Source organism: Rhinopithecus bieti, unplaced genomic scaffold, assembly GCF_001698545.2.
Source record: "Rhinopithecus bieti isolate Rb0 unplaced genomic scaffold, ASM169854v2 scaffold_15336, whole genome shotgun sequence".
Classification (NCBI taxonomy): domain Eukaryota; kingdom Metazoa; phylum Chordata; class Mammalia; order Primates; family Cercopithecidae; genus Rhinopithecus; species Rhinopithecus bieti.
In genome coordinates, this window is record NW_016808678.1 from 861,997 (window position 1) to 887,955 (window position 25,959).

General features: G+C 47.9%; 1 protein-coding gene across 1 annotated transcript; it reads left to right on the forward strand.

Annotated features, from left to right (window-relative positions):
• The first annotated feature begins 1,020 nt into the window (after positions 1-1,020).
• MIXL1 (Mix paired-like homeobox) lies at positions 1,021-24,354 on the forward strand. Its single transcript, XM_017886956.1, has 4 exons — positions 1,021-1,182; positions 16,307-16,382; positions 21,591-22,021; positions 23,461-24,354. Exons 1-4 carry the CDS (start codon positions 1,021-1,023, stop codon positions 23,764-23,766), a joined length of 975 nt encoding a protein of 324 aa, XP_017742445.1. The 3' UTR covers positions 23,767-24,354.
• The last annotated feature ends 1,605 nt before the right edge of the window (positions 24,355-25,959 follow it).

The window sequence follows — 25,959 nt, forward strand, 5'->3', positions numbered from 1 at the left end:
TTGTTGTTGTTGTTGTTGTTGTTGTTGTTTGAGACGGAATTTCTCTCTTGTTGCCCAGGCTGGAGTGCAATGCCATGATCTCAGCTCACTGTAGCCTCCGTCTGCCAGATTCAAGCAATTCTCCTGCCTCAGCCTCTGGAGTAGCTGGGATTACAGGTGCCCACCACCACACCTGGCTAATTTTTTGTATTTTTAGTAGAGACAGAGTTTCGCCATGTTGGTCAGCCTGGTCTCGAACTCCTGATTTCAGGTGATCTGCCCATCTCGGCCTCCCAAAGTACTGGGATTACAGGCATGAGTCACCATGCCTGGCCAAGTGATAACTATTAAAGCACAGCAAGGAAGACTTCATCTAGGACCCTCGTGATAGGTATAGAGCCCATAGCATCAGGTCTTGTAGTGGGAGAGAAATGCTGGGCTCAACTCCAAACACAGCATGGGCAGGGGGGCATTTGTAGTCAAGGAGCAGGGTAGGGTCAGTGGATGGAAAATTACTAATAGGAAACATCAAAGTATGGGTGATTCCGGCTAAACCTAACTAACAGATTCTTGCTGAAGACAGGCCAGGGTGAACAGACATTACCTGGAGGGTGGTGGAGGATGAGGAACCAGACAGGATATTGAGGGTGGCTAGATAGAAGGAGTTGGGGTTCTTGCTAATTTGACAGGATTTTACAAGGAAGTGCACAGATGGGCCTAGAACGTGTTTCAGAAGCCTGACTAAAGTTTGACCAAGCAAAGACCGTTTGTCTGTAATTATTCCTCTCCCCAGTGATAGCTAGGTAAGGGTTTGAGTCACAGAGTTAGAAGGAAACTAGCAGTCCAGTGCCCTCACTATATGGATGAGAAATCAGGGGTTAAGTGTTGGCCCAAGCCACTGCAAGCTAATGGAAGGGCCCATACTTGACCCAAAGTCCCACTCTCCCAGGCGACCCACCAGATCTGCCCTGGATATCAATCCCTCCCCGGCCTGGCGCCCCACCTGGAAACTATGGCAGCCTGGCCTTCCATCAGAGAAAGATGGGTTCTCTGGTCCTGCACCCAGTGTCAGAGCCCCAGGGACAGCAAACACCAAGGATCCAAATAGGCATGGAAAAAGCTTTGAAAACCATTGAGGGGGTCCTCATGGGCAGTGGGGATGTGGCAGCGAGTGCCCTAACTTTGAGCAGCTTCTTTGAGGGGGTGAATTCATCTGACCAAGAGATTTTTAAAATAATGCCTAGCCAGGTGTGGTGGCTCACACCTGTAATCCCAGCACTTTGGGAGGCCAAGGCGGGCAGATCACGAGGTCAGGCGTTTGAGACCAGCCTGGCCAACATGGCGAAACCCCATCTCTACTAACAATACAAAAAATTTGCCAGGCATGGTGGCAGGTGCCTGTAATCCCAGCTACTTGGGAGGCTGAGGCAGCAGAATCGCTTGAACCCGGAGGTGGAGGTTGCAGTGAACTGAGATGGCACCACTGTACTCCAGCCTGGGCAACAAGAGCAAAACTGTGTCTCAAAAAAAAAAAAAAAAAAAAAAAAGGAGTATTTCCTCCCAAAATTTAATAAGTGAGTAAAACCTGTAATCTCATTATCTAAAAATAAGCAGAGTTAATATTTTGGAAAATGCTTCCCCCCACCAGAATTTTCTGAGTATGTACATGCATGTATCTTTTTAATTTAAGAAAATGGGGGCCAGGCGTAGTGGCTAATGCCTGTAATCCCAGCACTTTGGGAGGCTGAGGTGGGTGGATCACTTGGGTTCAGGAGTTTGAGACCAGCCTGGCAACACAGTGAGACCCCAGCTCTATAAAACAAAGTAAAAAAATTAGTCGCTGGGTGTGGTGGCTTACACCTGTAATCCCAGCTCTTTGGGAGGCCAAGGTGGGTAGATCATCTGAGGTCAGGAGTTCGAGACTATCCTGGCCAACATGGTGAAACCCTGTCTGTACTAAAAATACAAAAACTAGCTGGGCATGGTGGCAGGTGCCTGTAATCCCAGCAACTCAGGAGGCTGAGGCAGGAGAATCACTTGAACCCGGGAGGCAGAGTCTGCAGTGAGCTGAGATTGCGCCATTGCACTCCAGCCTGGGCAACAGAGCAAAATTCTGTCTAAAAAAAAAAAAAAAAGGCTGAGCACAGTGGCTCACGCCTGTAATCCCAACACTTTGGGAGGCCGAGGTGGGCAGATCACGAGGTCAGGAGTTTGCAACCGGCCTGACCAACATGGTGAAACCCCGTCTCTACTAAAAATACAAACAAAATAGCCAGACCCGGTGGTGCGCGCCTGTCATCCCAGCTACTCAGGAGGCTGAGCAGGAGAATCACTTGAACCCAGGAGGCACAGGTTGCAGTGAGCTGAGATTGCGCCACTGCACTCCAGCCTGGACGACAGAGGGAGACTCCGTCTCAAAAAAAAAAAAACCCAAAAAACCAAAAAAAAAAGAAAGAAAGAAAAAGAAAATGGTATCTTGGCTGGGTGTGGTGGCTCACGCCTGTAATCCCAACACTTTGGGAGTCTGAGGTAGATGGATCACCTGAGCTCAGGAGTTTCAGACCAGCCTGGCCAACATTGCAAAATCCAGTCTCTACTGAAAATACAAAAATTAGCCGGGCATGTTGACACACACCTGTAATCCCAGCTATTTGGGAGGCTGAGGCAGGAGAATCACTTGAACCCGGGAGGCAGAGGTTGCAGTGAGCCAAGATCGTGCCACTGCAATATAGTTTGGGTGACAAAGCAAGACTCCGTCTAAAAAAAAAAAAAAGAGACAAAAGAAACGGTATCTTTTCCATATTGTTTTATTGTGTAGCTTGCTCCCCGCTCAGCAATATATCATTAACCCATGACAATCAGTGTTATTTCATAACACAATTTTAATGAATTAATTTTTTTTTGAGACAGGGTCTCACTTTGATGTTTAGACTGGAGTACAGTGGCTTGATCTTGGCTCACTGCAGCCTTGACTTTCTGGGCTCCAGTGATCTTCCTGCCCCAGCCTCCTGAGTAGCTGGGACTACAGGTACACACCACCACGCCTGGCTACGTTTCTGGACTTTTTGTAGAAATGGGGTTTCTCTGTGTTGCCCAGGCTGGTCTGAAACTCCTGGCCACAATCGATCTGCTCACCTTGCCTCCCAAAGTGCTGGGATTACAGGCGTGGAGCACCGTGCTTGGCCACAACACATTTTTTAATAGTTGCACAGCATTCTATCTTATGGATGTACCGTAATTCACCCAATCAGTCCTCTACTTGTGCTGATTTATAATCAGATCAGATGTGGAGAGGTCAAGTGACCAGCAACACGTATTCCCTGTGCACCTCTTCTGTGTTCAGTGTGTGCTGAGAGGAGGAGAGAAGGGTGGGTCATGGGCCTGTCCTCAGGAAGCCAGCCATCCACAAACACAGCTCCAGGAATAACCCGAGGCTGTGTGTTGTTAAGCTGGGAGGTTAGGAATGTGCTGGAGTTGAAGAAGTGAGTGATGGAGTATTGGAGGGTTGCCGTGGTGAGGAGGTTAGACTGTGGTATCAGGCAGATCCGGGTTTGAGTCCAGGCTTGGCCGCCAAACAACTTGGGTAACTAGGTTTTAGGTAAGTTATTTGGTCCTGTCCTAAAGCCTCAGCAACTTCGTTTGTAAAATAAATTGTGGTATCTATACAATGGAATATTATTCAGTCATAAAAGGAGTAAAGTTCTGATACATACCATAACATTAGATGAACCTCAGAAACACTACACTAAGTGAAAGAAACCAGGCACGAAAGGTCACATCTTGTATGATTCCATTTTATTTTTTTAATAGACAGGGTCGGCCGGGCATGGTGGCTCACGCCTGTAATCCCAGCGCTTTGGGAGGCCAAGGTGTTCAGATCACTTGAGGTCAGTAGTTCAAGACCAGACTGAGCAACATGGTGAAACCCCGTCTCTACTAAAAATACAAAACTTAGCTGGGTGTGGTGGCACACACCTATAGTCCCAGCTATTCGGGAGGCTGAGGCATGAGAATCGCTTGAACCTGGGAGGCAGAGGCTGCAGTGAGCCAAGATCATGCTACTGCATTCCAGCCTGGGCAACAGAGCAAGACCCTATCTCGGGAAAAAAAAAAAGAGACAGGGTCTCTCTCTCGCCCAGGTTGGAATGCAATGGTGTCATCATAGCTCACTGCAGCCTCAAATTACTGGGCTCAACTGATTCTCCCGCAACAGCCTCCCAAAGTGCTGGGATTACAGGCACGAGCCACTGCATGCAACTCTAGCCATCCTGTTTAAAATTGTAATCTCCACCCTATTCCCCATCCTCCTTCCCAGACTATATGGACAAGAAATCAGGGGTTAAGTGTTGGCCCAAGTCACTACCAGCTGATGGAAAAGCCCCTACCACTTCTAACAAAAAACATAATTATACCATACTAAATGATTTTATAATCATGGATCTATTTTTTTTATTGTCCCCAAGATGGCTGAGATTTTGCTGTTTTGTTCCCTGCTGTGTTCAGAGGGCCTAGAGCAGGTAAGCTCAAGCGAGGTGCTCCATGAATACCTTGTGAATGTGTCAGTTCCCGGAGGCCAGGACGTCTTCCAGGAGATGCATGGAATGAAGGGGCCAGGGCCAAAAAGAAGGTCTGGGGCTGAGTGAGGGACCTTAGGGGCTCAGAAATCCTAAACTTCTGGCCAGGAGTGGTGGCTCATGCCTGTAATCCCAGCTTTTTCGGAGGCCAAGACGGGAGGATCATTTTAGGCCAGGAACCCTGTCTCTACAAAAAATACAAAAATTAGCCAGGCTTGGTGGCGCCTGCCTATAATTCCAGCTACTCAGGAGGCTGAGGCAGGAGAATCGCTTGAACCTGGGAGGCAGAGGTAGCGGTGAGCCAAGATCACGCCACTGCACTCCAGCCTGGGTGACAGAGTGAGACTCTGTCTCAAAAATAAAAATCAATCAATCAATCAATCCTAAACTTCTGGTTGATTGTTCTGATTGTTCTGAGAGAGACTGGGAAGGAGGGTGCACTGACCAGATGGTAGGTTCCGGCAGAGCCAGGGCATGACTGTTTTCCCCCAAATGGATTGTCTGATACACAATTGTCATGTCAAGGCCTAGTCCCTCTGGGGTTCCCGGGGAAGAAATAGCTTCATTCCTGGATGCTCCTAAGTGGCTGGAGGGAGCAGGAAAGCTCTGAGGCAGGTGACTCTGGCTTTCCCGTGGTCTCCAGTGGAGTGCCAGGAGTCCACAGGGTGGTGGCAGAAACGGAGTGGTGTTTGGAGGGGGTGAGCAGATCCATCTCTACCACATACAAGCTATAGAAGGTTGGGCACTTCATCTACATTCTCAGAGCCTCAGTTTCCCAGCCTGTCAAATGGGAGAAATGGTGCATAAAGAGTGGCTTGTTGGAGAATTTGTTGAGGTAATAATGTGTAGAACACCTAGAAAAGTGCTGAGCCCAGCACAGACACTGCTTTCTCCTTCTTGCCATAGGCTGCCGTGGGCTGTAGGGCTTCACTGGATTGTAGAGTCACCGCTCATTTCTAGGTGGGTGTGTTTGAGAGCAAAGCCTCAGCAGGTTTGCGACTGGAACCTCCATGCAGCGCACTGTTGATCAGAGTCCACGAAAAGATCTTGTAATAAAAGCCCAACATATTCATTCCTAAGGGTTTTTATCAGTGGTCAGAGGAACACACGACTCCATATCCTGCGAAGCCGTGGAAACGAGGGGAGCTGCCTGGGCAGTTTGGGGCCACTTTCTGTCTGTCAGGCCTCGTGCGATATGGTCAGTGAGGGCCTGCCCCAGGGCCTTCTACAGAGCCTCAGACATTGGGGGTGTGGGGAGAGTCTGGATCATTGAGGGGACACGCATCCAGTCCCAGCACAGGAGGGTCCAGGTGGCACCAATGAAAAGCCCACCGGGCACTTGGCCGTCTCTGTCTCCGCCTGTCCACGCTGTTCCTGCAGCTCTCAACACAGCGCCGCTCTTTTTCCGTTCTCCTAAGCTGCCTCTGACAGATGGCTGAAATACCCCTGTGAGCCAGGAGGCACCTGCGCTATGTGTGGGAAGTGGTTGGATTCCCAAAGTCATCTCTTCTCTGGAGTCATCTCCTCTCCTGAGATGACAACTCTGTTCTCAGAGTGTCCTTGACACTCAGGCATTGCAGGTTCCCTCTCTGCACCCAGAGTTGTAGGACAGGTCCAGAGCCCCATCATGGGACTTGGTGAGAATCTGGAGCTGGTGCTCTTCTGGGTCCACTCTGGACAGGGATGAGGAAAGTTTATTGGAGTCTCTGAGGCAGAGAGAGGGAGAGAAGCCAGGCCTCAGGCTTTCCAAACTCTTCTCCTTCTGGTGATTTGAGGCTGGTGGATAATCCTTGTGCTGCTTCCCTCTCCCGGCTGCTGACTTTCAGATCATGTTTCACTGTTCATTGAGGTTTCTACCAAACAGGACCAGGAGAAAAGAAAATAAATAAAAAATACCAAATCGTTTAATGAGATTATCTACTTGCAACTCTAAGTTTAAAAAAAAGGCCAATGGGGAGAATAAAACCTGACCAAAAAGAGTACTGGAAAGATTACAGGTGGATTTCAGTTCTGCCATATTTTACCTTCTGATGTACAATTGAGAAATGGTTGAAAATAAGTTAATACTTGAGTACTGTACACATAGGGTGCTCCAAAGACTCAGACAGAGCAGTTAAATTTCCAGATCCCCTACCAAAGCTCCCAGAGCCTGCTCATGTGGTAGGAAAGTGAGTTATGATTATGGAGTCACAGAATTCTAGAAATCCTCTATTCCAGTCTTCGAATCAGGCCGCATATTGGAATCATCTGGGGAGCTTTAAAAACTCCTAATATCGGGGTCCCATCCCCCAGAGACCCAGATTTCTTCCATCTGGGGTGCAGCCCAGTGTCCGAATTTTAAAAATGTCCCCAGGAGATTCTGATATGCAGCCAAGTTTGGGAACCACCCCATCTCCTCCTTTGACACATCTGGAGACTGAGGCTCAGAGAGGAAAGGCCTTGCCTGAAGTTACCAAGGCGGCCTTGTGGGCCTCCATCCCTTGGGCCCAGTTTCCTCAGCATGTTGCCACGAGTCCCCTCCTTGGGGAAATGACAGATTCTCATTCCTGATAAGGCTCTCTTCCCGCATCCCATTCCCCTCGCACCCTCGGTGTGACTGATTGACATGCTAATTCCGCACCGGCATCACCCTCTGGGGGGCTTCACAACTACCTGTCAGCTGACCACTTCCTCTTGCCGCTCCTCCAAGGCTTCAAAAACCCAGGAGAAACTTAATATGGCCCCAAGACCCTTTCATCCCATGGCTGCCTTTCATCTGAGCCTTTGAAAGTGCTGTGAAAAGTTTCAACTATCAAAGAACCCCAAGGAAGAAGGCAGCAGGCAAGGACCACTTCCCCATTTCACTGCTGGCAAAACTGAGGCTCTGGGAGAAGCTGACAGTTGCTCCAGGCTGTAAAGCTGCAAATCTTCAGCTCAGCCCTCTGGTTCCTTTTTGAGATAAATTAGTTGACAGAAACCTGTAGGGGCTGAAAGAACCCCTACTGAGTCTTCCAGAAAGAGATAGTGAACCAGACAGTTGCTCTTGGGTGGACACTGTCCCTTGTCCTTGTCCTTATCCTCTTGTATCTCAGCACTTTGAATGAGTTCCTTACCTCTGCACCCTCAGAGTGGGAGTTGGGGTTCCAGCTTTTCCTACAGCCAGTACCTGAGCGACCACCATTTAGCTGGTCACTGAGTCTGGCATTAACATGGAGTCCTGCCCACCAGGAGCTCACAGACCAGATGGGGTCCAAGATGAGCACACCTGAAAAAACACTGACTTTGCAGAGCAGTGTGGTGAGATGTGACAGACTGGCAGTGTGAGTGCCTGCCAGGGGCCTGGCCAGGTGGAGGCCACAGATGGCAGGAGGGGCTATCGACCGAGCTAAAGTGAGTGTCTCCACCTCATGAAATCTGCAGTATCAATAATATTAGCACCAACATTAGTGTAGGAAGAATCACCAAGATACTCCATGAGCAGTGGTTTGTAATGTGTTCATTACTATGCACATGTTGGCTGTGAGTTGTATGGGTAGGGCTATACAGCTTAAAAAAATGTAAATATGCCAGGTGCAGTGGCTCACACTTGTCGTTGGAGGTAAGCCTGGGCAATATAGTGAGACCTCATCTCTATTAAAAAAAAAAAAATTCAAAATTAACCAGGCATGGTGGCACCACCTATAGTCCTAGCTACTTGGGAGGCTGAGGTGTGAGGATAGCTTGACCCCAGGAGTTGGAGGCTGCAGTGAGCTGTGATTGCACCACTGCACTCTAGCCTGGGCAACAGAGCAAGACTCCATCTCAAAATAGTAATAATAATAATAAAACTAAATATAGGACGAAAAGAAATTCAAGAACCTGCACCATTTGTAGCGTTAGAGTCTTGACCCAGTGAGGGCAGGATCTGTCAGAGCTCATACAGGAGGCCAGCAACAGAGGCACCCTCACCCCTGCATATTTACTCATTTCTGAAGTGTTCATTGGGCTTTATGCAGTACCACATTCTGGGCTGGGGTTGGAAGTGTGGTGAACAAGTCAGACCTGGCTTCCGACAGTCTCCCAGGGATGACAGCCCATCACACAGGGAATCCCGGACCACGGAGATGAAGAGTACACACAGGAGGGCTGACGGTGCCCTGCAGAAGACCTTGACCTGGTCTTGGGGTCTGGGCTCTTTTAGGGTGTCTTCACCCACATTTCCATGTGGGACAGACCTCAAGCCATCTACCTACCTCAGGTCAGGAACTTTGATGGCTGTGTGGGTGGAAGGGAGAGTCATTGGACGGAGCTGTGTGTGAGGGGGTGCCCTGTCTGGATCCTGGCTGTGGAATGACACACAGCCACAGTTTAGTATTAGGCCTGAATGCACGCCTGCTGTGAGGAAAAGCTGTGGAGCTAAACCAGGGAGACTACTTTTAGGGTCTGAGATGGATGCTCGCCCAACAGCCTCCACCAGCCCTTCCTCCCCCAGGCCCTGGCTGGCTCAACCCCTTCACCCCTCAGACTTAGGGTGCCTCATGGAGGCCCAAGTAAGAGGCTCGAGCTTGTCCTCACACCATGCTCTCCACCACGCCTCGTTTTCTTTCTAGGAAGCAGAGGCCTGCTCACGTTCCTGATCTTCTGACTTCACAGCTTTCAAAACATCTTTGAGTCTAAACAAAGGCTGTCCCAAAGTTCCTCGCTCAAGACAGATCTCTCTCAAGGCCCTCCTGGAGTAAATGTAATTATGTTCCTCTCCCACCCCCAGACTGAGTAGGCCTGGCCCTGGGCAAGGCAGGGTCTTCTGGGATCTGGAGCTTTTGGGAGATTTCCCTGGGGCATCCTGAGTCCTCTCGAACCTACAACATACAGATGATCACAAGAGTTTAAGACATGATTGCTGAAAAAAAAAATACAAATACTTTAAAAGTACGTAAGTGAGAAAGCTCCTTTCACACCCATTTAATTCACTTTCCCCTACAGATGTGCATACACACAGATTTTGAATTGTGAGTGCAAAAGTTTATTTCAATTAATTGATCAAATATGTACTGAGAGCCTATTACAGATTTTGTAACATCCTAGGCATACAGCAGACACAGTATTACCAAATATTTGTGCCCTCAAAGAAATGATATTCTGCCTAGGGGAACAGGATTAGTTTACATAAAAACTATACATGAAATTTACATATATGTGTGTGTATACACACACAGAGAGAAGGCTTTATTTGAAAGGGTTGATAATGGCTGCCCCAAGATAGATTTATTTATGGGGTTTTTTTTTATGGTTTATGTTCGATTTCTCTGTAGTAAGCATAGAATACTTTGTTCTTTGTAGAGACAGGGTCTCCCTTCGTTGCCCAGGCTGGTCTTGAACTCCTGGGCTCAAGCGATCCTCCTGCCTCAGCCTCCCAAAGTGTGGGATCATAGGTGTGAGCCACCAAGCCTGGCCTAGCATAGAATACTTTTATAATAAGAGAAAACTTTGGCCGGGCGCGGTGGCTCATGCCTGTAATCCCAGCACTTTGGGAGGTTGAGGCGGGTGGATCACGAGGTCAGACGATCGAGACCACGGTGAAACCCCGTCTCTACTAAAAATACAAAAAATCAGCCAGGCGTGGTGGCAGGCACCTGTAGTCCCAGTTACTCGGGAGGCTGAGGCAGGAGAATGGCATGAACCCAGGAGGCGGAGCTTGCAGTGAGCTGAGATCATGCCACTGCACTCCAGCGTGGGTGACAGAGAGAGACTCCATCTCAAAAAAAAAAAAAAGAGAAAACTTTACAAAAAATAAGACTAGCATAAGCTGATAGAGAGCAGCACATAATTAACAGAGAAACTGTGATGTGGACAGCTCTGGGCAGAGAAACTTGTGGTTTTCAAGGGAAGGAGGACTTGAACCAGCCGTGCAGCAAGATGGGTGGGACTTGCAGCAGGAGGAGGAAATGTCTTAGGCTAGAGAAGGAGCAGGGAGTGGAGAGTGGGGTTTGCGAGGTGAGGAAGGATGGCCTAAAGCAGGGCCAGATGGCTAGGCCCTGGATTTGGTCTACCTTGTTGTGATTCCAACAACCTGGTGCCTCCTGAGCCTGTTCCCTCTGCCTGGGTCATCCTCCACCCCATGGAGTGCAGGGAGGAAAGGCCACATCTATGAAATCATACATAAAAGGCCTGTCTTTGGTGCCTCTGAGAGCCACTCAGGGACTTTCAGGCTGGGCAGCACCTGGCAAATCCTCCGTTAGGCCTGCGGGAGGCAATGTGGAAAATTTAAAGCAGGTTCTTCTGCTGCAGTGGACCAAGAGTGGTCCACCCAACTGGAAATTTCCCAGGCTGGGATCCTGGGCTCAGCACTGCCCAGACAAGTACCTGCTTGCCCCAGTCTGTGCTTCCAGCCTAGGAACCCAGGACCGAGTGTGCAGGAGGTGGGAGTGGCCTTCCAGAGTGGGCCCCCTACCCACAGCTGCTTCCCTAAGGTGAGGCCTGGGCTCGTGCACCCCATCCCTGCTAGAGCTACCAGAAAGGATGCACCCTCTGTGTGGCCTGATGGTGAGTGTGTTTCTGATGCCTCACTGAGGGTCACTGTTAGGGGCTGTGGTTAGGGAAGTCCCATCTCCCAGACTTCTAAATGAACAGTTTTAAGCTGATCGACTGTGCGGCCATCTTGCCACCTGTGCTGATACAGCCTCTAGCGCCTCATTTGGAGTAAATTTAACAGATAAGAGAAAATTCCTGGAGACATCCAGAACTCAACCCAGAGGCCCCAGAAACTTGCACAGGACAACAGGGGAGAAGAAATGGCCCTCCCAGATAAAGGGTTGTTTGTGGAAGGAAAAGCGTCCCCCTTGATTTTCCTTGTCTGTGTGTCCCAGATCTTCCTCTGGGGCCGCTGGTCCTCGGGGTCCATGCCCTGCAGCCTCATGCCTGTGCTGGGGGTAGAGTGCAGTCTTCCAAGCCTGGGCCCAGCCTGCCTACTGTGCTGGCTCTCCACAGATGTGGCACATTCTGCATTTGCACTTTTGTTCACACCTCTGCTCCCAGGGTCCTTCTCACGACCTACCTAAACCCTGCCTCCTTTCAGACTTGGCCCTGGCCTCCTTCATCCAGAAAGCCTCCTCCCCACACTCAAACCTGTCCCTACCTCTCCACCAACCCCATATCTCCCAGACATTGAGCACAGCCAGGTGTTCTGTGGTGGGTGTAGGAACTAGGGCTTGGTGGCTGTGGCTTGTGCAGCCTGCCCTGGGGCAGATTCCCCAGAGGAAAAGTAATGCTCACATCCGGCACTGCACTTCTCCAGCCCCTGGCTCCCCAGGGAGGGACTGGGGCTGTCAGGTCTCCTCTGGGTTCACAAAGCAAGAGCCACCTCAGACCAGAAGACCTTGCCTTCCCAAAATGGTACTTTTGTTCTCATGCTCACTATCTTCTACTTCTCTCAAAGACGCATTTTTTTTTTATAGCTTTTTATTCTGGAAAATCCCAAATATACATAAAAGTAGAGAGAGTCGTAGAATGAATCCTCATGACCTAGCTTCAAACTATTACCAGTTTCCAGCCGCCAACCTTGATTCTTCTCTATTTTCCTCTCCTTCCCTTAGCCTCAAACTAGATTATTTTGAAGCAAATCCCAGACATTTTATTATTTCATCTGCCAAAATTTCTGCGTATATCTCTAAAAGACAAAGAGGCTTTTAAAAATATGACCGCAAAATCACCATATAAACTAAAAGAAAATTCACCACAATTCCATTATCTCATATCTAATGCTTAAATGTCCCAACTTTTCCTAGAAATAAATATTTACAGGTAGTTTGCTTCAGTCAGGATCCAATCATTGCATTTGGTTCATATGTCTTTTAGGTCTCTTTGAATCTATAGGTTATTTCTTTTTCTGCCTCTCTCTTTTGCAATTGTTTGCTTATCTGATGAAGCAGCTGGCTGTTTATCCTGTAGACCCTGTAGCAGTCTGGTTTTTGTTGATTGTCTTCCTGTAGTGATGTGGGGTGAGTTCTTGTTCCCTGCAGTTCTTTGGAATGGGCAGCGAGTTCCAATGCTGGATTCGATTCTGGTTTTATATTTTGGCAAAAATGATTCATAGGTGGTAGTGTGTATTTCTATAGGGAAGTAGTTATCAGTGGCCACGAAGGTCATTGCTTAGGCCCATTATTTCATCAGAGGTTGCAAAATGGGGTTATTCCAACTGTAGCATCCCTTCTTCACTTACTAGCAGAATACTTACATAAGGAGGAACTTTTCTTCATCAGCAGTCTGTTTACCTTGAGTTGTAGTAATACAGAAAAGGCAGGACAAATGCTTGCCTCCTTCTCTTGGCTTACCAGTTTGCAGAATTAAGCATTTGTTCCCTAGAACCGTCCAAGGGGATCAGTTTTTTTTCCCCAGGATCATCACGAAATAATGAATTTTAACACATTTAATGTGTTTCAGTCTACTGCTATTATTTTTCTTATTGATGCTCATACTGTCCTATGTTTGGCCAGTGGGAGCCTCTTCAAATTATTTATTGAAAGTATTTGCTACCTCGGTAGATTAATGTTACAGTTTTCTTGTTTTCCACTATGACTATTCCAGGCCTGTGGTGTTTTTTTTTGGTTGTTGTTGTTTTTTGTTTTTTGAGGCAGAGTCTTGATCTGACACCCAGGTTGGAGTGTAGTGGTGCGATCTGGGCTCACTGTAACCACTGCCTCCCGGGTTCAAGCGATTCTCCTGCCTCAGCCTCCTAAGTAGCTGGGACTATAGGTGTGCACCACCATGCCCAGCTAATTTTTGTATTTTTGGTAGGGACGAGATTTTGCTATGTTGGCCAGGCTGGTCTTGAACTCCTGACCTCAAGCGATCAGCCCGCCTTGGCCTCCCAAAGTGCTGGGATTACAGGCGTGAGCCACTGCACCTGGCCCAGGCTTGTGTATTTTTTGTCCCAGGCCTAGAATGAGCCATTTCTCACTGGAATGTTTTTTCCTTTTAGTGGGAAATGGTATGGAGAGACCAGAGTCCGAGTGCTAATGGCTGTCAATGATCGCACAATAGGCAACCACGTTATAAACGCGGCTCTCTTTGGCACTATTTGTACAAGTGATAAACCCAAAGTGAATGCAGATTTTGGGCAATGTATGGGAATGAGCTGAGTGTGGGTCTAAGGGAGATCCCCGAGAGGGGTGGGCTTCCTCAGCGCCGGCCAGCCACTCACCCAAGCGGCCAGGCTGCTAAACAGAAGAGATTCTTAAGTACTGCAACTCGGGGCCTGGCCTGACATGAGTTGGTGCTTGGAGCACGTGTGTTCAATGTAAAAGAAGAGGTCAAAGTTATTTCCTCTTCCATCTAAATGAGTACAGAAAGTTCAGGTTACTATGAAGGCTACATGCCCAATTGCCTGAGAGAGTAGAACTGTAGATTTCAAATCACATCTTCCTAGTGCACACTGAAATAAATGGGGATCAATTTGAAAGTATCTTATTATATCCCAGATCCACCAAGAATCTGTGTTTGATTAGATAACAGAGTGGCATTTTACCTGCAGGATGTCTTCCAGCGATTATAGGCTATCCAAAGAGACAGTGTTTGGGAAATACACACCCAATGCCTGCAGGATGGGACAGAGTCCAGAATTGATCTTAGGTTACTCTGGGTGTCTGCTAACACTTTATTAAATTATTTGGGGCAGGGTGCAGTGGCTCATGCCTGTAATCCCAGCACATTGGAAGGCCAAGGCAGGCAGATCAACTGAGGTCAGGTGTTTGAGACCAGCCTGGCCAACATGGCAAAACCCCGTCTCTACTAAAAATACAAAAAAGTAGCTGGGCATGGTGGTGCGCACCTGTAATTCCAGCTACTAGGGAGGCTGAGGCAGGAGAATTGCCTGAACCTGGGAGGTAGAGGTTGCAGTGGGCCGAAATTGTGCCATTGTACTTGAGTCTGGGCTACAAGAGCAAAACTCCGTCTCAAAAAATAAATAAATAAAAATTAAAAAAATAAATTATTTGGGAGCAGAAAAGACAAATATTGGCAGGTTCTATGTTCTCCTAATGCCTCTGTCTTAGGCCTCTCCTAATGCCTCTTAGGCAAGATACGTGATACACACGAATTCAGTATCATGTCATATCCTGCAGAGTCAGTGAATGATAGCAGAGTTTCACTGTATGGTTAGAAAAGAATTAAATGAGGTTTAAGTCAAATGACAATGTTAAAGAAACTTGTATTATTATTGCTTAGTAGTATCATAATTCTTTAACCAGCAAGTGACCTCAAATTGTCACTTTTGAAGAAAGATAATTCATGAATGCTACAGTAACGTGTTTTTGTTTTTTAAAGACAGGGTCTTGCTCTGGGTCCAGGCTGGAGTGCAGTGGTGTAACTATAGCTCACTGCAGCTTCAAACTCCTCCTGGCTCAAGCAATCTTCCCACCTCAGCCTCCTGAGTAGCTGGGACTATAGGTGTGCACCACCATGCCTGACTAATTACAATAATATTTAACATACTTTTTGCCAAACCTATAGGAGTCTGTCGGGTATAAAATGAAGTAACAGGCTTGGTGCGGTGGCTCACACCTATAATCCCAGCACTTTGGAAGGCTGAGATGGGTGGATAACCTGAGGTCAGGAGTTCAAGACCAGCCTGGCCAACATGGTGAAACCCCATCTCTACTAAAAATACAAAAATTAGCTGGGCGGGATAGCACATCCCTGTAATCTCAGCTACTTGGGAGACTGAGGCAGGAGAATTGCTTGAACCTAGGAGGCAGAGTTTGTAGTGAGCCGAGATCGTGCCACTGCACTCCCACCTGGGTGACAGAGTAAGACTCTGTCTCAATAAAATAAAATAACCACTTTGATGATCCAGAGTTGTGATTAAACAATAAAAATGAGAGTCTAGAATTCAAGTCTAGTGTATTATTTTGTACCAACTAGATACCTCTCTGTATATACACATAAAAAGTTATCAGAGCCGGGCACAGTGGCATACCCCTGTAATCCCAGCACTTTGGGAGGCTGAGGTGGGTGGATCACTTGAACCCAGGAGTTTCAGACCAGTCTGAGCAACATGGCAAAATCTCATCTCTACAAAAAATACAAAAATTAGCTGGGCATGGTGGTGCACACCTGTAGTCCCAGCTATTTGGGAGGCTGAGGTGGGAGAATCACCTGAGCCTGAGGAGGTAGAGGCTGCAGTGGGCTGTGACCCACTGCACTCCAGCCTTGAGACCCTGTCTCAAAAAAATTAAATAAAATACAATTTAAAAATTATCAAAAAAGGGTGATTTGCTGGATGATGGTTTAGACCTGTGCTGGTAGATATGGGCGTTATTAGCCACCTGGGGTAAATTCAAATCTGCTAAAATGAAATGAAAAATTCAGTTCTTCAGTCACAGTAGCCCCATTTCAAGTGCTCAGTGCGTACACTGAAGAAAGGAATATCAGTCAAATGTCAGGTTTGAGAATATTCTGCTAGTTGTTTCAGTTCTTCATTTCAAGTATGCAGACATAAGTTTGGAAAACTTCTGGATTCTGTTCTCTGAGGTTGAAATGTTATTTTAACTTCATTGGTTAACTGTGTGGATTGGGGTTGCAAAAGACTCCTCTATGTGAGAAGAGGCTTCAGACAGAAATAATGGGAGGAAGGAAAGGAATCACTATTTTAAAAAACACATTGGGTTCAGCATCTATTTTGTGCTTGGTTTTTTAATGTATATGGTGCCAAATAAACAGCAACAAAAAAGGCTTCTTAATGAGGGGATTTAATCACTTTCCTGGCACATTAATACCTTTTGGAGGGTGTTGTCTTTCAGTCTGTTGTAACCACTGGTTCTGAAATAAACTTCAGGAACTGCGGAGGCCTGGGCAGCCAGAGAAGAGGAAATCAAAGTAAGGCCAGGATCAAAGGGGCTAACAGCACTGCGGATCTCAAGGTGGAAGCAGAGCCGTTGACTCCCCTCGGCTGCCTCTTCCTGGTTTTCCCTTTAATGAATACCCAGGCTCTCGTGCCCGGTCTTAGGCAGTGGAGGGCCTGACTTGAACAACAAAGAGAGGCCGGGGAAGAGAGTATTTAGCACTTGGGGAGGAAAGACAGGCCTCTGTGATATTTGGGTGATTCAGTGACAGGAACCTTGGTGGGAAATGTTGAGGATGCAGAATGGGACAGTGACCCCGAGTGGCCCCATCCTGCCCAGCCTGGGCTGCTGTAGAGCCAGCCTTGGATCCAGATAATCATGGTTTTTTTCCCCTACTGCCTCTTGTATTTACTGGTCTTCCCCCTTTATACAGGAAGCATCTTTGAGGATTGTCTTCTATTTCACCTTGCTTTCCCTTGTGTCTATTTCAAATTACTGACAGACTCAATGTAAATAATGGCCAAAATCTCTCAGCAAATCAAGTGGTGAGCTGGTGCTGGAGAGGGAGGAATCCAGATCCTAATCTCAGTGATTGCTGTCTTCAGCTAACCCTGAACTTCAGTTTGCTATGCTGAAGCTGGTCAACTGATGTGCTTCTGTAGAAAAAAGCACTTTATGGAGCTTTATATATCACAGGGTATCTGTTTTGGGAAAAAAACTTGCAATAATTATTTTAAAAATTATATTGCCAAGGATAGGGCTATTCCCATTTTCCTATTGAAAAAACGAATATAGAAGAATTAGTAAATGGATATGTGACATACATATCCATTGTATGCCTGCAGCAGGGTAACTGAGTCAGAATCTAGAACTTGGATATAGTGAAAACCACTTATGTGTTTATAAGTGTCTGTCAAAGAAAAGAGAAGTAGCAAATCATTTTAATTTCAAGTGAATGTATAATACATAGCAGTGCTTTTATAGAGACCCAATATGGCTTCTATCTTTCCAACACTAGTCAATGAAAATCCCAAGTGAAATGGGAAATCCACTCGTATAGAGAAGTAATTTCTTTTTTCTTTTTCTTTCTTTTTTTTTTTTTTGAGATGGAGTCTCACTCTGTCACCCAGGCTGGAGCACAGTGGCATGATCTTGGCTCACTGCAACCTCTACTTTCTGGGTTCAAGCGATTCTCCTGCCTCAGCCTCCTGAGTAGCTGAGATTACAGGCATGTGCCACCACGCCCGGCTAATTTTTTTTTTTTTTTTTTTTTTTTTTTGTAGAGATGGGGTTTCACTGTGTTAGCCAGGATAGTCTCGATCTCCTGACCTCGTGATCTGCCCGCCTCGGCCTCTCAAAGTGCTGGGATTACAGGTGTGAGCCACTGCACCTGGCCAACGGATGTTGGCTGTTTTGGAGATGCTGGGGAACAAACTCTTTTTTTTTTTGAGACGGAGTTTCACTCTTGTTGCCCAGGCTGGAGTGCAATGGCATGATCTTGGCTCACTGCAACCTCCACCACCTGGGTTCAAGTGATTCTCCTGCCTCAGCCTCCCGAGTAGCTGGGATTACAGGCACGCACCACCACGCCCAGCTAATTTTGTATTTTTAGTAGAGACGGGGTTTTACCATGTTGGCCAGGCTGGTCTGGAACTCCTGACCTCAGGTGATCCGCCCGCCTTGGCCTCCCAGAGTGCTGGGATTATAGGCGTGAGCCACGGTGCACCGGCTGAAAAGTAATTTCTCTTTCCAGATGTATTACACTGCATCCTCTGCTTTGGTTTTGTAGAATTACTTTTTTTTTTTTAAATTCAGATTTTACTAATTTTCCTGCTAGTGTCTTTTTTATTTTCCAGGATCCAGACCAGAATACCACATTACATTTAGTCATGAAAAACTAGGGTTTAAAAATGTACTTATAGCAATAATACATGCATATGATTAAAAAATAATAAAGCAGTCCTGAAGGGTATAAAAGTCTCCCTTTCCAACCCTTGTCCAGTATGACTTTATGCAAGATATGTGACACATGCTAAGTCAATACCACATCCCACAGAGAGTCAGAAAACTTCTACAGAAGAGTTTCATTGTATGGTTAGAAAACCAAGTGAGTTATTTGTTCATTTAGTTAGTAATAACTATTAATACATGAGGTTTAAGTCAAATGATAATGTTAAAGAAACTTGTAGTATCAGGTCAGGAGATCAAGACCATCCTGGCTAACGTGGTGACACCCTGTCTGTAGTAAAAAATACAAAAAATTAGACGGGCATGGTGGTGGGCAACTGTAGTCCCAGCTACTCGGGAGGCTGAGGCAGGAGGATGGCGTGAACCCCAGAGGCAGAGCTTGCAGTGAGCTGAGATTGTGCCAGTGCGCTCCAGCTTGCGTGACAGAGCAAGACTCCATCTCAAAAAAAAAAAAAAAGAAAAGAAAAGAAAAGAAACTTGTAGTATCATAATCCTTTAACTGATTCCAACCCTGACTTTCCACTGTATCCTTGTGGAGGTTGTTTTTTAGACATATATAAGCACATTCCATAAGAACTTCATTTAGAGCAAAAGGAGGAGAGAATGGGAGAGGCTGAAATCTTATTTCACTTATAGGAGATTATGATCTAACACAAACTCCCAGGAAAACATTCATAAGAGAATAATGCCTGTTTAGTCGTTTGGAGGATTACCAAACCACAAAGTGAAAGCTGGAATTTCTTCTTTTTTTTTCTTTTGAGACGAAGTCTTGTTCCATTGCCCAGGATGGAGGGCAGTGGCACAAGTCTCGGCTCACTGCAACCTTTGCCTCCCAGGTTCAAGTGATCCTCCTGCCTCAGCCTCCCAAGTAGTTGGGATTATACATGTGTGCCACAATGTCTGGCTAATTTTTGTATTTTTTTGTAGAGACAGGTTTTCGCCATGTTGACTAGGCTGGTCTCAAACTCCTGACCTCAGGTGATTCGGCCACGTCGGCTTCCCAAAGTGCTGGGATTACAGGTGCAAACCACTGAGCCTGGCCTGAACGCTGGGATTTCTTCTCATGAGTTTAGATTGCTTTACCTATATGTTTATGCTTCACTAAACTACTGCCTGCTTCTGTGATGAGCAGGCACTTCATTTGTCTCCGCAGGTCCATGTTCCTGGCTATGACGAAACAGGCAGGCTCTGGGTCCCCTCACAAGTGAGCAGATGGTGGCAGAGGACCGAGGCCTGGACGGAGGACCCAGGGGAAGGGAGTGGATTTCCACACGGTGGGCTGGAGAATTCCTATGACACCTAGCTCCTGGGCTGCTCAAGCCATCTCTGGCTCTTAAGCTTCAGCTGGCGGCCAGCAGCCAGCAAACCTCCAGTGTCCTCCTGGGGCTGGCCTCCTGGTCCCTGTAGCTACATGCAGTAACGCATCCATCACTGCAGCCTGCAAATAGGAACCTGAGGAGCCCAATGTGCCTGAAAGATGACAACCCCTGAGACTGGAGTGGGGCCAGGCTTCACCATCCTCCCGAGGGAGACAGAGGAGCGCCATGTAACCACAGGAGTCATGCCTTGAGGTCAGCTTGGCACACGGGCTCTAGAGTTATTTGGGCCTCTTTGTAGATTGTGGCATATCTCCTGATCTGTGAAGTTGCAATAGGAATAACACACACAAAGCCTGGCCTGGCACAGTGACACTTCACACATGTTTTTTTGAAATAATGAATGAATGAGCATAGAGAAATATTCCCGAACTCCTGTTCCCAGCATGAAAACCTCAATGAACTGGCAAAGGAATAAAAGAGAAAGAAAAGAAGGGGAAAGAAAGGAGAAGTGGTGGAAGGAAGATGGAAGAGCAGGCGGTAAGCATATCAGCTGCCCAGAAGGGCCTCAGGGGCTACACAGGACACAGTCCCTGCCAACCCCACCCCTTACCCCAGCCAGGAGAGAATCAAGCCCAAAATTCTTCTCTGCAGCAGCTCCAAGAATACTTTCTGCTTTGCCACGTGGAATGTCCACGCAGGATAGAAAGATCCAAGATCTTCTGAGACTGTCTATTGACCTTCCAGAATGCAGACATTACGGGGATTGTGCCCTGAAAGATTCCCCCAAGAAAGATCTCCCTTTGAGTCGGCCACAGTGAGTGATCCCGGTGAAATCGGCGCTGAGGTGCTGGGAGCAAGAAGACCTGGGCCTCTATGCTCCTCTCTTGAGTTCCTGCACTGTGGTGGGGCAGTTCCCATAGTGGACCATGGGTTTCTCTTTCAGTAAGGGGAACTCGGTGACATCCAATTCGACAGACATTCACTAAGGGTCTAGCACCGCGCCTCAGGCAGAATAGGTGTACAAAGTAGACACTTGATAAACCCAGAAAGGGAGACGTGGGTTCCTGCTTGCTAAGACTTTATAATCTGGCAGGGGAAACAGAGAAACCATAACCATAGCACAAAGTAGAGAAAATGGGAACTTTCAGAGCCCCAAGGGCAGAGGAAAGAATGATGATTCAGAACGCGTAGAAACTTCATGAGGTGGCTTTCGTCTCCTCCCATCCAATAGATAGGTCTTGTGCATTGTTGAGTATCTCCAGAAAGGCCAAACTGCTCATCTCCTCTGCTAATGGGGCACGTTGCCAACCCCGTCCTGCCTAGGGTATCTTTATTGGTGGGCCCATGTTCATTCCGGCCAAACCCCCCTACTCCCCCCACCCATTTAATCAAGAGGAATGTACTGCCCCTGGATCCCTTTATTCTTCAACCCCCCCCCCCCCACCGCTTGGATTCAAGGATGTGTTAGGGAGGGCTTGCAGAAGACAGGGGGCCGGGCTGTTTGACCAACCTAGGTACAGGGTTCTAGCAGCAGTAGGCAGGGGTGGTAAAAGTAAATAGACTGTTGATGAGAAAGCAGGACGGACCGAGGCAAGCACAAGCCCGGAGGCCATTGGTAAGGCACAAGGCAAGCAAGGCCCCTCCGGCTGGCTCGCTTTAGCTGGGAGTCTGACCCGGCAGAAGAGAGTTCTGTCGCCTCGGCCCGCTGCACCTGGCAGGAGCGACTGCGCGCGCGGCTCCGGCAACGTCGGGAGTGATTGCGCCGCGGGCGTGGCAAGCGCCGAGCGCGCGCAAGTTCACGGCGGCCGCGCTGGTCCCGCGGCGGCGGCAGACCCGGCGTTGGCCGCGGCCGGGGCGGGCTCGCACCCCGAGGAGAGCACGGGCCTCCCCGCGCCCACCTTTGATCGCGCCTCGCCTTCCCCGCCCCGGGCGCGCCGGAGGGTAGTAACTGGAAGCCCGGCCGGCCGCGGCCGCGCGCCTGGGCTCGCGGAGCGGATGGCCGCAGCCGAGTCCAGTGAGTCCAGTTCGCCGAGGGCGCCGGCGTTCCAGCGTAACCGGGCTCCTCCACCCCGGCGGGGCTCCTTGCCCGGCCGCGAGTCCCGCCGCAGCGCCTGCCTCCCGGCCGGCAGCCGCGCGGGGCCCGGGCCCAGCGCCTCGGCGACGCTTCTTGGCCCGGGAATCCGGCCGGCCCCGCGCCAGCCTGGACTCGCCTGCGCCCCCCAAAGGCGCGGCCGCCCCGTCCGCGTCGCAGCGCCGCAAGCGCACGTCTTTCAGCGCAGAGCAGCTGCAGCTGCTGGAGCTCGTCTTCCGCCGGACCCGGTACCCCGACATCCACCTGCGCGAGCGCCTGGCCGCGCTCACCCTGCTCCCCGAGTCGAGGATCCAGGTGAGGGCCCGCTGCGTTCGCAGGTGCGCCCTGGAGCGGAGGCGCTGCGGAGTTGAGGTCTGGACTCTGGGCTCCTGAGGCCACACCCCGGGACGTTGCAGGCAAGGTGCTTCCCCTGAGGCTCTGTGTCCTAGACTGAAATAGGGGGTGATATCGGCACCTGCTGCACAGGGTGATTGTGAGGCTTATGTGAAATAACTCAGGCCTGCACTGAACGATTTCTCTCATTATTAAATATAACAAGGGTTCCTAGGAGGTTAGCTGGTCCCTTGAAATGGCCAAAAAATAATTCCCAGCAGGAAGATAAGAAGTTTTATACTTTTTCCTTATCCAGGAAGAAGACACAGATGAGGGGCAGTTGGGGTTTTCCTCTGGTTTTGAGTGTGAGAATGGTAGCTGAGAGCCGGGAGGGCTGGCTTGCCAAGTTACCCCCATGCTACTTTCTTGGCAAGTGTTACGTTTTGGGATTAGATTTGAAAGGATGTAGCGAATTGAGGTAAAGCGAGAAGCACCTGGAACTTGTTGTCAGTTTGAAAAATCTAGTCCAAGGTGTGTTTATTTTTATTTATTAATTATTTATTTGAGACGGAGTTTCGCTCTTGTTGCCCAGGTTGCCCAGGTTGGAGTGCAATGGCGCGATCTCGGCTCACTGCAACCTCAGCCTCCCGGGCTCAAGCGATTCTCCTGCCTCAGCCTCCCGAGTAGCTGAGATTACAGGCGCCAGCCATCACGCCCAGCTAATTTTTGTATTTTTGGTAGAGACGGGGTTTCACCATGTTGGTCAGGCTGTTTTCGAATTCCTGACCTCAGGTGATCCACCCGCCTCAGCCTCCCAAAGTGCTGGGATTACAGGCGTGAGCCACAGCGCCCGGCAGTGTTTATTATCTAAAGTAATCTAGATCAAAATCTTAGAGTTGGTAGGGAGAAGCCTGCCTTTTTGTCTGTCTGTAGCCCCTTTGTCGGTGTCCAAGCGCGGTTTTAAGTAGCAGCCCTCATTTAAACACTGGGAGAGTGGACTTGTTTTCTTTGCACCGCGGGCTGTCAATCTCAACAGCTGGCATGAGCAAAATACCTCCTTGATTAGTTTGACAAGGGAGTATAGACCTTCAAAAACCGATTTTCTTCATAATTTAATGCAGTTTTCTTCTAAGAATTCTAAGGGCTTCCATTTTTGTGACTCCATTTTTTCATGAAAATTTCTCTAACTAAAGAACAGATAGAACTAGGCATTATTCCAATGTTTGCATCTGGGAATGGGGAGGCAAGGAAAGCCAGGTGCTCTGAACTTCTAACCGTCAACCCAAGTGCTTTATGAAGGCAAGACTCTGGAGAGAAAGCCAGGGGATGTTAAACTGGAACTTACTAGTATGAACTGTGAACATAATGTTAGCATAAAAAACTCCAACCAAAAGCAGCTTTTATTTTCTCCCCTCTTCCAGGTATGGTTCCAGAACAGGCGTGCCAAGTCCCGGCGTCAGAGTGGGAAATCCTTTCAACCTTTGGCTAGGCCGGAGATTATCCTCAATCACTCTGCTCCTGGAACTGAAGCGAAATGTCTGAAGCCCCAGCTGCCTCTTGAGGTGGATGTGAACTGCCTGCCGGATCCATACGGGGTTGGAGGGGGCATCTCTGACTCTAGCTCCCAAGGTCAGAATTTTGAAACCTGTTCCCCTCTCTCTGAAGACATTGGTTCAAAACTGGACTCATGGGAGGAACACATCTTTTCTGCCTTTGGTAACTTTTGAGGATTCTGGGAGAATTCGGGATAAGCTCTGAGGAGTCATGACTGATAGCTTGGGAGAGACACATCAGCATACTGCCCTTTCTGACTTCCATGCTAAGGACATGTGCTTGTTAACCTTGATGATGGTTTTGACAGCACCTCTCACATTTGAAAATACCCCGCGACTTTGTCAATGAAGTTTTAAGCCCACACTCCCACCCCAGAGTTCCGGCATTCATTTTTACCTGTGTTCTCTCCAAGCCTGCACATTCCACTTGGTCTGCATCCCTGTGCCTTCTTGCCAGGCCTGTTCTTCGTTTTTGGACTGGTTGTTCAGAACTCATTATTTTCTTCACAAGAATGCCTCAGCTTGACTCAGTTTCCCCTTGTGCTTGACAGCTGCCATTTTCTCCTGGTCCCTCCAAGGCTTATAATCTTAAACTCACTCTACCCCCCCGTCTCTTCAACCCTCATCCTAGGTTTATTACTTTTTAAAATTGGGCCTGTTATCTTTGCGTTCAACCATAGCTCCAATGACTCTGCATGCAGATTATTTTGACAGCCCCCCCACTGCCTCTAGCTTCTCAACTACTTAAAAAAAATTACCCTCTGTGGGCCAGGCATGGTGTCTCACTCCTGTAATCTCAGCACTTTGGAAGGCTGAGTGGGTAGATCACCTGAAGTCAGGAGTTCAAGACCAGCCTGGCCAATATGGTGAAACCCCATCTCTATTAAAAATACAAAAATTAGCTGGGCATGGTGGCAGGATCCTGTAGTCCCAGCTACTCAGGAGGCTGAGGCAGGAGAATCACTTGAGCCTGGGAGGTGGAGGTTGCAGTGATCTAAGATTGTGCACGCCACTGCACTCCAGCCTGGGACACAGAAGGAGACTCTCAAAAAAAAAAAAAAAAAAAAATTACTCTATGGTTCTGTGGTAACCTCCAGTTGCTAACACATTATAAAAAGCTTTCAGTTATCCTCCCAGATAACTGATACCCTTAGCCTGCAGGACAGCTACGCAAATCTGAAGGTCAACTTTCCACAGTATACGTTTTGGTCTTAAGGTCACTCCTTTCAGTTTTGAACCAAATTCATACCTTTTACTTTCAAAACACTCGAGGACTCCCTGCCCGCTTTCTGAAGTCTGAAATTTTCTCTAATCCTGATTTGGCACCTGTTACTTCGATCACTCCAATGTTACCCTTAGCACTTGTTATTGTATTTCCTATGCAACTTTTGTGATTAAATGTCTTTCACAAATGTTTCAACGTAATTTCTATTTGAATGAATTTTTTTTTTTTGGAGATGGAGTCTAGCTCTGTCGCCCAGGCTGGAGTGCAGTGGCCGGACCTCAGCTCACTGCAAGCTCCGCCTCCCGGGTTCAGGCCATTCTCCTGCCTCAGCCTCCGGAGTAGCTGGGACTACAGGCGCCTACCACCTCGCCCGGCTAGTTTTTTATATTTTTTAGTAGAGACGGGGTTTCACTGTGTTAGCCAGGATGGTCTCGATCTCCTGACCTCGTGATCCGCCCGTCTCAGCCTCCCAAAGTGCTGGGATTACAGGCTTGAGCCACCGTGCTCGGCCTTAAATGAATTCTTTTAGATAACTCTTAGTACAGTGCTTCACCCCACAATTGCTCAGTACATACTATGTGGCCATGAAAGACATTTCTAAAAGTTTCTGCAAATGCAGTTTTTAGCCAGTAATCGATATTATATCACCAGGCCACTGAGCTGAGAAATTTAATTTGGTTAAAACATATTTTGCTTGAATATTTAATAATATTTTATGAGTATTGGGTTTTGGGAGATTTCTCTTTGCAATTTATAATTCTAAATGTATGTAAATAACCATTTCTAAGTCAGTCTAAGATCAATTAAAATATTTTGATATTTTGAGTTTTCGAACTCCTTTAGAGTCAAAGGAAATGGTCTGTGTTATGAGGTAACCATAGGTGAGGTTTCTTTGTAAACTGTGCTTTAAAGTAGGCTCATGGGATGCCATAGCTAGCGAGGGCCAGGGCATCATGTCTTGATGGTTACTAGAAGAGCCTGAGATTACACATGCCAGATGCCCTAATTTTCAGAGATGTTATTCAAGTGGTTTGTACTTTTCTTTTTGAGATGGAGTTTTGTTCTGTCACCCAGGCTGGAGTGTAGTGGCATAATCTCGGCTCACTGCAACCTCCGTCTCCTGGGTTCAAGCAATTCTCCCT

Excerpts from the sequence above, each read along its gene's own strand:
- MIXL1 (XM_017886956.1), top strand. The coding sequence starts at position 1,021 with ATGGGTTCTCTGGTCCTGCACCCAGTGTCAGAGCCCCAGGGACAGCAA. Across the intron at positions 1,183-16,306 it reads TGAGCAGCTTCTTTGAGGGG|TCTGTTGTAACCACTGGTTC; the intron begins GTGAATTCATCT and ends GTTGTCTTTCAG. Across the intron at positions 22,022-23,460 it reads TCCCCGAGTCGAGGATCCAG|GTATGGTTCCAGAACAGGCG; the intron begins GTGAGGGCCCGC and ends CCCCTCTTCCAG.